The sequence below is a fragment of the Rosa rugosa genome, chromosome 4, assembly GCF_958449725.1.
Source record: "Rosa rugosa chromosome 4, drRosRugo1.1, whole genome shotgun sequence".
Classification (NCBI taxonomy): Eukaryota; Viridiplantae; Streptophyta; class Magnoliopsida; order Rosales; family Rosaceae; genus Rosa; species Rosa rugosa.
Window position 1 is genome coordinate 43473400 of NC_084823.1, and position 10098 is coordinate 43483497.

A 10098-nucleotide genomic window follows, 5' to 3' on the forward strand; every position below is an offset into this window, starting at 1 on the left:
CGCAAGATAAACGCTATCCGTGCAGCGTCACTGAAGTTTGTCGAAAAAGAACAAAGAATCTCCTTCATTTTAAGCATTCATCTCGAGTCCTAGCATCCCTCTGCTTCATTCTCTCTAGTTCTGGAAGACATCAGAAAGACATGTTTAGTTCGCAGTAAAAGCCATTGGAACCAAAATGAAAACACAACCATGAATCATAAGCGTAGAAAGGGTAAAGGTGGTGCATTAATAACTGTAATCATCCAACAATTGATAGGTCGATTGCATAAAGATAACAAGTTACAAATTTTCGGCAACACATAAGCACTATCATTCACGTTATGGTACGAGACTGCCTCTTAAACACACTACAATTTATTTGAACTATCAAAGTGACCCTCTGCTCGATTGGAGCCTCAAAAAAGGGCCAGCTAACGAAGCAGCCCTTGCAGAATATAGAGAACAAAAATGATCCTTTCTAGTAATACACCATTACATTGTTGTAGCTGTGGATGATTACAGCAAATAACAGGTTCATGTTTTTACTCGCTTTCAGATGCAGGAGCATATTCTTGGATTGCTGTGGCCAGTTTATTTCTATCCTCCTCTGTCTTCATCCTTATTAAGAAGGTTTGTGCCACAACACTATCTTGATTACTACCTTCATTTCCATCACCATCGCCCTACAAAATGAGGAGAAATTGCACTCTTTTATTATTGCATTGACATGAGTTGCTTTAATTCCTATCATACCTAATCAATGGATCAAGTTCAAATGACCACCCCAAAATCCCACAAAAGAGACACTCAAGAGAAGAATAAAGAGAACTCCCAAGAGCTTCTCAAAATTTTTTTTGGCAGCTAAACTACTTATAATGCCTTTTTAAGATTTGTTATTTGATTCATAGCAGTATAACCCTGCTGTAATGTATACCTGCTAGATGGTTAAAACCAACACTAATTGAACATTCAAATATCATAGCATTGTATTACCGCAGTATGAAATATTGCAACGAGGGAATTCTTCTGCGGATTAGTCTTGATGCCTGAATATAACAACGCGTTAAGCAGCAGCTTTCCCACCTGCCATCAGTAAAGAGAATGGAAAGTGAGACTCCAGGGTTTAGAGTTGCAATGATTTGCAGAAAACTGGAAAAAGAAAATAAAGCCAACCCCACACTTGTAACAACTGAAAAAGGGACAACAGAAATAGAGAATATTCATACCATCATAAATGTTCAATAAGGAAACGGGGGAAAAAATCTATAAACAATTTCTTGTTCTCTCATAACCCGTTCCCATATCACAGACTACAAAGCTATAACAACCACATCTGACTCCTATATTTAACAACCACATCTGACTCCTATATTTAACAAGGGGAAAAGCACAAAGTAAAACTGTAAAACTAAAAAACCAAATGTGTCTACTACATTTTAACACCAGTTCATATATTTGAAACCATAGATGTCTGGAAGGAAAACATACATCATTCCGAACAATGACTGTTGGTTTTGATTCTTTTGTACCCTTGCTGACACCCTCTTTGCATCTTATCGTTAGCTGCCCTGTCCCTTTATCTTTCCAACTATCCGCTGGATCACTTGACTGTACATATCCAGATCAAGAAAAGGGTATCAAAAAATAGTCGGCAAATATTAACTTACAAGTGGCTCGCGGAACAACACTGTCAGCGATTTTGGAAAGAACACAATGCATCAATCAAGAAAATAACCAAAGCACTGAACACAATGCACCCATCAAAGGCAGTACACAAATGTGGAATAGACATAAAGCATCAGAAGATAATTTCTTAGAACAGCACACGGGTAGCATCAGACTATAATCACAGCCAGTTGAGAGACAGGTGGTATGTGTAGCCTAAAACAGTACCAGAAGAAAGTGAACTACATACAAAACAGATACAGATACAAAATGCTGTAACAAGTTCTAGTGATGATCTGCATATTGATCAATCAGTGTTATCCAAGGTATAGTGCATGAAATAGTGGTTCACTTCTATAAGGCTACGACTGGTCCTCCCTTTATTTCCCAGTGAGGGGCACAACTTAATTGTGTCATATAAAGTTACATATCCAACTCACTTTTTTATTTTCTCCATCTGTTGAAAGGAACACAGTACTAGAATACTGATACCATAATGCGCAGCATTGTTAGCTGCAATATGCAACTTTCATCCAGAAAATTCAAGAGATACACTACACCCCAAAATTTGAAATCAAGTGTGTCATGGATAACTTAACCCTATGAATACTTTACTGCTATATTCTATACAGATTCATATTTCTTCCAAATACCTGCTTGTTAAACTTGGAAAATTCCAAATAAGTATCGATAGACTGTAACCACCATACATTAGTTTTAGTCCTTCAATCAAATTAAAGCGTGCATCTAGCAAATAGATAAATGAAAACACAAAATCACAATAAATTTGTTTCAGCACATAAAGAATTCTGATTACCCATATGTGGTTGACGGTGAACAAATATATACTATTGTACGCCCATACCTTCACATAAAGTTTGCACTTGACTTCGTGGACTACAACAACACCCTTTTCTTCAGACTTTTTCACAGATGGGCTGCTAGGTTCCTCCACATCATTATCTGATAACCAAAACGATAGATTCAATACTTGATAAGAGTAAAGAAGACCATATCTAGATACTTCCTATAATTATCAGCAAACAGAAATTGAAATCAAACATACATTGAAAGAAATATGAAGAAACAAAAAAGAGTAGAAACTTAATTGTCTCACCAGCATCTGCTTCATCAGAACCATCACGGTTTTGAGGAACTGAACTCTGACTTCCTGGTACACAAGATCACAAAAGAAAAAAAGGATGTCAAGTCCACAACAAAATAACAGAATAACACTTCTCTACTCCAAAACAGGAGAACTTGTACATATTACGGGTTTCAGGTTTTCCTAATCTTTGATTAGTGTACTGGAACTGGATCAATGACAGGAAGAAAACTAGCAAGAATGAATATTGAAAGAACATCAAACTACTAGCAACCACTTTTACCTATGGAATTGAAGTTATGTGTTTAAGAGTTTGCAAATTTTCCGTAAAACACTTGAAAAATACCAGAAGTTCAGTCAGTTCTCCATGAAAAGTTGAAAACATACTCTAAACTACTAAAACTATTTCTTTGACTATCATTATGATTCAACTGGAGTTTCACTCCTTCAATTCTATTCTGCCACAGAATGATAACATTTTTTATATTGAAACATTATTTTTTCTTTTTGGCACATAATCTCCTACTTGGATTTTCTAATAAACACACTGACCATGAATTCCTATAAATCATAAGTGACATGTGTAACTAAAACAACACCTACCAAACAAGGGAGGGGGTTGACTGTTGGACAATGCCCCAGAACTTTGATTGTTGGAGAATAACCCAAAACTGGGAGTGTTGGAGAATCCCCCAAAACTTTGATTGTTGGAAAATAATCCCGGGCTTTGACTATTGGAAAATAATGCCGAACTTTGACTACTAGAAAATAACCCAGGGCTTTGACTATCGGAAGAAACTTTAGAGCTTTGACTATTTGAGAATTGCCCGGGGCTTTGGCTATTGGAAAACATGCTGGAGCTTTGGCTATTGGAGAACATGCCGGAGCTCTGACTACTGGAAAATATGCTGGAGCTCTGATTAGCGGAGAAGACTGGAGAGCTTTGGTTGTTATATAATCCTGAATAGCTTTGGCCATTGGAAGATACTCCTGTAGAACTTTTGCTGGTAGAGAACACTCCTGTGGAGCTATGGTTGTTGGAGAATACTCCTGTAGAGCTCTGGCTGTTCGAGAATACTCCAGCACTCCATGGAGCTGTAAAGTTTGTGGTTGCACCAACTGATGAGAAAGGGGTTGTCGCCTGAAATTTGTTCGTCTCATTCTTTGTGGACTCCGACACCTTTTTCTTCTCAGTAGAAGTCTGAGATCCTGCAGCAGCCAAAGTTTCTCCTTTTGCAGCATTTACTTTAAGCCAGTTCACAATGTCACTGAATTTTTCCTGAAATAAGAGGTTGAATGCAGCAAGTTTTAAGTGGACAAAATGAAACTTTTTTTTTTTTGGGGGGGGGGGGGGGGGGGGGGGGGTTGTGGAGATGTGGTCCTAAACATGTTTATTCAATTACATGCACAGGCTCGTATCTCATGTAGGTAAATGCATTTGCCATCCCACCCCGACCCTGTCAAAGAGAAGATTTAGAGAAAAAAAGAAAGGCCTGAACAAGCAATTATCTGTGGAACCTATCTGATTAGCTTCTGTAAAATAGATTTGTTTGACAAATCATATACTTGCCAAGAAGGTAGAAGTATCTCCAGATAGAAAACAAATTCTAAAGAATTACCATGATGTTTGAAGCATGGGCCAGGTAATCTCGAATACCGTCTTCCCAAATTTCATCAGGATGATTTTTTAGTTGTGTCTGTACCCAACTGTAGAGAAAAGAGGCATATTTAGAGAGAAAGAAAATAAATTCTGAACGGGTCCATAAAATACAGAAAAACTGACAGCCATGTATCTGGGTTGCAAAATTAATTTCCAAGAATAAAAATAATTTTAACCGGTCTAGAAACTTCAATGTTATGCAAAGAATATCAAGTCATCAAGTCATACGGAGTTGAGAAATTGCACGTCATATTTGATACTAAAGAGCAGTGTCAGTAAGAAGAACCAAATTGTTTAGTTGGAACCATTCATGAAAAGAAATTTTGATTCATGGCAGCACAGTTATGGAGATAGAAATAAGGTGGACCTTGCAAATTGGGTGTTGAGAGCTCTCACATGCAGCCGCGATGACTCGGCTCGCCGTTCATCTAATGAAGGTGTAGCCGTATTCTGCTCTTGAGAAGATTCTGCTCTATGAACATCAAATGAGGATCCTGTCATTATTCTTTTGTTCCGAAACTGCATCATTAATGTAAGAGAAATTACAATAAGCATCGATACAAAAACTGGACATCCAAAATCACGCAAAAGACACAAATTCACGCATCATTAATGTATATCAAAATTTACAGTAGTACACTACTAAAACAATCAGTACAAAGATACAAAACAGAAACCAAGGAACTTCCAAAAGATACAGAAGCTGGGAAAAACCAATTGATACATAACTTCCTATTGAAAGGGGAAACCTTAAACTTGAGATCTTTCCTTGACATCAATAAAGCCCCACACCTTGGCTCTCCTACCATAAATGTACCACCTCTTATGCACCCTCTCCAAAAGCCTCTAAAAGAAGAATGGCAGCAATATTTTTCTCTTTTTTCACTGTCTGCATTTCTCTCCTCCAACCTTAATTTTCAATTCAGCTTTCTTGTCCTCTCCACTTTGGCACATAATCAAGTCAGCAAGGTGGCAATCTTATGGTACAGAAACTACACCGATTTCAAACTGTGCACTCAAAATAGATCAACCAACCTAAACCACTGTACTCAAACCAAATTAGAGTCCGAAAACACGAATTACTTTCCTTTCACTGCTAATACTTAGTTTCAATCTACTATACTACTCTTGCTTCACTTATTCTAGCTCCAAAATCTTTGGCTAGTTCAGGAACAAACTCGAACAGCACGAACCACTCAATCCGAAAACCCGGAATAATCCCATAAACTAACAAAAATACCAGCAAATAACCCTTGACAACTTCACATTCCAACACTGGAACTATAATGCAAGCAAAACAAGCAAAATCCAGTACGTGCTCAACTTGGGTAACTCAAATTTCAAACCTTTACACCATTCAACAACAGAAAAACCAAAAACCCCTAATACACACGACCTCCACTATCCTCAAAACCCTAACAAATTAGGGTTTTGCCAACTTTTCTGAATAAAAAGGTCAAAAAAAAAAAGCCTGAAACTTTCGAACGGAAAAGCATTACTTACGGCAGCGGAGTCGGAGTTGGTATCCGATAAGCCGAAACGTTTGGCTCCTCCCATCATGATGGTTTTGGATGAAAAGGCAAAACTAGGGTTCTTCAGGGGTTGTGCTTTTTTCCTCCGACCAAGAACTGCAAGCAAAACAATAAGGGAAAGTCCCTTATTTTCGTGATTTTTTTTTTTTTTTTTTAAATAAAGGAAAATAAAAATTGGAAGGGGGGGTTGATAGGAGCCTTTGGATGAGGTGGGGAAGTAACTTTTAATTAGGACCGTTGGTCTGGCTTCGCACTACAGCTCCACACGTGGGCCTTCTGTGGATTGGGCTAGCACGTGCCTTCTTTAAAAATTAGAACAATAGTTTTTTTTTTTTTTAAATATATTCGTAAGAGATCGTTACAAGTAGTATAAATGTTCATTGGTTGTAAATACGATGAGAAGGTTTATATATATATGTACAAATTGAGCATCGGGAACATTCTGATTCCAATTGGTTAAAGTTGAAAATCGAGGAAGCCTCATCGGGTGAAGAATTAAAATAAATATTTTCATTGTTCCGAACATGATAAAATGTGATTTTCTCGAATAAAAAAAAATGCAAGATTATGTGTAGTCGTGCACATAACATCTCCATTAAAGCATTACGATCCCTCTATACCGGCCGATTTAAATGAGATCTAAACCCTTTATCAAAAAAATCTCTCCAAATCATAAGAAACAAGTCTCACATGTTTATCTTGACAAATTGATTGGGGTTGTACCCCAAAGATAGAATGAAGGGAAATATTAGATTTAGATGGCATGTGTGATAATTTTGAGGAGATCGAAACCAGTGGCTCTGTGAAAGATAAATGATCAATATTTAGGTTCATCTAAGCAAAAGTTATGATTTGTAACTTTTGTTCTTAACAAACACATTATTCAATAACACGGAAGTTTAAAATTCAGAGAGGGTTAATATAATTTTGCAATCAAAATGAAGTTTGGTAATGTTTACAACGTAGTAATGTGGCTTACAATCTGCTCAAGTTTTGTGCTCAAATCTCACTAAACAGGGGGTTGGGAGAATCACCTTATTCTCATACAATATGATCAAACTTGTTCTCTCCTCATAGTCTCTCTGTCTTCATTCTTCCCTTCAACAAAATTAGATAGATGTTCCCCTGAGATTCTGGCCTGCCGGTTAGAATTAGACGCCCCTGGTGAAAATTCTTGCTTTCTCTTTTCCTCTGAGCTCCCGGTGTACGGAATTGCCCATTTTGAAACAAAAAAGAATAAAAAAAGAAAAAGAAAAGTAAAACTTCAAAAAATTGCTGCCAACTAAAAAAAAAAAAAAAACAAAAGAAAGGAAATTGCTGCAGTCCCCATATTTACACCAAGGCCTTGTTCTCTTCATCTTCCTCGATATCGTTTGCTTCTGGGACATTCATCAGTACTTCTTTGAAAGATTTTGCATGCTTGTTAACCTGGTTTTCCGGCACCATCTTCAGTATGATTCCCATGGCTATGAGCAGTAGCCCTGTCCCATGCTCTTCTGTCATTGGCTTTGTGAATATTATGTACGACAGCAACAATGTCACCGCCTTTCTAGCAGTTGTAACCTGAACGATGCCAGAATCAATCGTGAGTTTAACTCCACTCCACCAGTTACAGAAGTCCACAACATTGTAGAATTTATGAACATATGTTTTTTTCTAATGTATGTTGTGAGAGAAAATTTAGAATAAGGAAGCTAATGAGGAGGAGAGAATGACCATAGCAGTGGTGGCAGCTCCAAAAAGTGCAATGAGGGATAGCACAGATACTTGTCCAACAAATGTGGCGATGGCTTCAAACACCAACACCCCATACACATAAGGATGCTGCAATCATCGACAGAAAAGCAGAATATACATAAGGAACTGGTTATGTCACAAGAGTGGCCTTAAAAATTGGATCTCCACTAGGACGTACGTCCATATTAGACGCATGGTTGGCGCGTAACTAATTCCTTGACAGAAACACAAACACCACTCTTTAGAAAATGAAGTGAAGATCAAGCATCACTAACCTCAGCGCAAGAATTCCAGGCCCTAAACAGTTCTCCAGTAAGAATCATAGGTGGAAGTAGCATTGGCAACCCAACTACTGTTGAGCAGAACAACATCTCTGTCTGCAGTCAATAATAACATGTGATTACGACAACAGCTTTATCGCATATCTTATAAACCATTTGAAAGACCAGGAGAGGATATACAGGAACTGAAAGATCACCTGTGTGGTGTCAGGATTCATGGTAAAGATTGCTTCTTGTACATTCCCAAGGAAAGCGTCCATAATTAGAGCGCCTGATATCATCACCACACCCAATATGCTAAAGTTGGGAGATGTGTTTGCATCTGCTAATGTGAAAATAATGAGACCAATCACTAGGAGTATTGCAGATATGTATTCATGAATTGGGTATTTCCTTCTCAATCCAGGAACAAATGCCCCCATCACCATCACTGGCAGGACCTGAATATACACACAATCACAATGTCATGAGATTTGGAGGACTCTGTTTCCGAAACAAAAATTTATCAACTATCAGCTTACTTAGAAGGTCACAAAAACCAAAAGTAAACCATGCAGATTTATTCACAAATTTACCTTTGTGGACTTGAACATAATCTGTGCAGGATAATTGAGCCAGGCCAAGGATCCCTTAGTCAATCCATGAGAACCCATAAGAACAGCAGAGAGCTTCACATATGTTTTCCAAGGATTCACCATTTTCTGCGTGGTGAAACCTTGAAGGTATATGAGACCCAGGTATACAAATCCTTGTACAAATGTAAAGTACCATCCATAGCTGCAAAATTAGAGAAGATTTAGTTAAGCAGACATCATGTTGAAACTATAGAAGAAATCAAATAGTATGGTTCGAGAGCAAGGTGGACTAACCTGAATTGTAGACGATTATATACGTATTCCTGAGATTTAAGGAAGACATGTTAACAGCATGAAAAATGCAACTTGAGGTACAATCATAAGATAGCAAATGAAATCCTATCCTCACCAAAACATTATTCTAAACCCTGTTTGTGGCAGAGAAAAATGAATGACAGGAGAACTGAACCAAAGATAGAAGAACATACAAACATGACCTAAACAAAAACATGGCAAGGAAAACCCATTGTTACCTAAACATTGTCCCAAAACTCTGTTTAGGTAGCTGAGGAAAGTTCATGACCTTAAGATTTTTTATACACAGCAAAGCCACCACACAACCATTTGGAACAAAATGCACTAAACTCACTCCAATCCATTTTCTCCTCCCACATTTTCACCAATCAAACAGTGAAAAATGAAACTAAGAACAACAACAAAGCAAATTGAGAAAATGTTCATAACAAACAACAATTAATCATATCTGAGAATGAAGAAACATTCGCACATAATTCATAATGATCAAATTGAATTAGAAACAAACCTCACAAACGCCATTGACAAGGTAACCAAAGAAGAACCCAGACGAGCAAATAATGAATTGCTGCCACACAGGCCTATCAGAGAGTGAAATCCCAAACAGAAACCTAGCTTGATCCTCGTTCTTCATATTCAAATATTGATAATCAAAACCCAATAAATACCAACTCTGTACTCTAGCTTTCAGACGCAATGCCGTAAACTATAGCCAAAAATCAAAGCTTTAATCAAAAGGGTCGGATTGTTGGAGAAGAAATGTATCAGAATCAGATTATATAGAAATATCAGACCCCCTTTTAAGACGAACAGGCGGCAAAAGTTTCATGTGTGTTACCCAAAATAACAGAGAAGCTCTCTTTTCTTTTTCTCTGGCTCTTTTCTATTAGGATGAAGGTGGCAAATGGCAATGAGGCTCTGCAATTAATTGAGAGAGGCACGCATTTAATGGAGGGAGATTCAGGGAGCCTAGGATTCGACACACAATAATCAATGCGCAATCGAAGAAGAAGAAAGGTGGTTTACATATTGGTGCAATTTGAATTTTTATTGGGGTAAGAAAGAATTACTGGGTTGGGTGAGGTTTTTTTTTTTTTTTTGGTTACAGGTTGGGTGAGGTTTTGGTTTGGCTTTGTTCTTTTATCTATGAATTACAGAGATGGTATTGGTGGGTCAACCTGAAAAAAATTGGCCCTGACCTGGAGAGCTGCAGTAAAAAATTTAATCCTGACCAATCAAAGGCTAATTG

The 10098-nt window shown here is 37.6% G+C and overlaps 2 protein-coding genes across 2 annotated transcripts; both read right to left on the reverse strand.

Moving 5' to 3' along the window:
• Window positions 1-197: 197 nt before the first annotated feature.
• LOC133742770 (uncharacterized) lies at window positions 198-6072 on the reverse strand. The gene is made up of 9 exons (XM_062170447.1): window positions 5913-6072; window positions 4777-4928; window positions 4369-4456; window positions 3353-4028; window positions 2762-2815; window positions 2510-2607; window positions 1468-1587; window positions 973-1062; window positions 198-662 (listed from the first exon to the last, which is right to left on the reverse strand). The coding sequence occupies exons 1-9, from the start codon at window positions 5967-5969 to the stop codon at window positions 522-524; spliced, it is 1476 nt and encodes a 491-aa protein (XP_062026431.1). The 5' UTR covers window positions 5970-6072; the 3' UTR covers window positions 198-521.
• Window positions 6073-6845: 773 nt separating this feature from the next.
• LOC133746257 (UDP-galactose/UDP-glucose transporter 2-like) lies at window positions 6846-9907 on the reverse strand. The gene is made up of 7 exons (XM_062174435.1): window positions 9358-9907; window positions 8829-8857; window positions 8535-8736; window positions 8157-8399; window positions 7954-8055; window positions 7658-7765; window positions 6846-7504 (listed from the first exon to the last, which is right to left on the reverse strand). The coding sequence occupies exons 1-7, from the start codon at window positions 9481-9483 to the stop codon at window positions 7274-7276; spliced, it is 1041 nt and encodes a 346-aa protein (XP_062030419.1). The 5' UTR covers window positions 9484-9907; the 3' UTR covers window positions 6846-7273.
• Between the last annotated feature and the right edge of the window lie 191 nt (window positions 9908-10098).

Excerpts from the sequence above, each read along its gene's own strand:
- LOC133742770 (XM_062170447.1), bottom strand. The coding sequence starts at position 5,969 with ATGATGGGAGGAGCCAAACGTTTCGGCTTATCGGATACCAACTCCGAC. Across the intron at positions 4,457-4,776 it reads CTCAACACCCAATTTGCAAG|TTGGGTACAGACACAACTAA; the intron begins GTCCACCTTATT and ends TTTTCTCTACAG. Across the intron at positions 1,588-2,509 it reads AGTGCAAACTTTATGTGAAG|TCAAGTGATCCAGCGGATAG; the intron begins GTATGGGCGTAC and ends GGATATGTACAG.
- LOC133746257 (XM_062174435.1), bottom strand. The coding sequence starts at position 9,483 with ATGAAGAACGAGGATCAAGCTAGGTTTCTGTTTGGGATTTCACTCTCT. Across the intron at positions 8,400-8,534 it reads TTATGTTCAAGTCCACAAAG|GTCCTGCCAGTGATGGTGAT; the intron begins GTAAATTTGTGA and ends GTGTATATTCAG. Across the intron at positions 7,505-7,657 it reads GAGCTGCCACCACTGCTATG|GTTACAACTGCTAGAAAGGC; the intron begins GTCATTCTCTCC and ends GGCATCGTTCAG.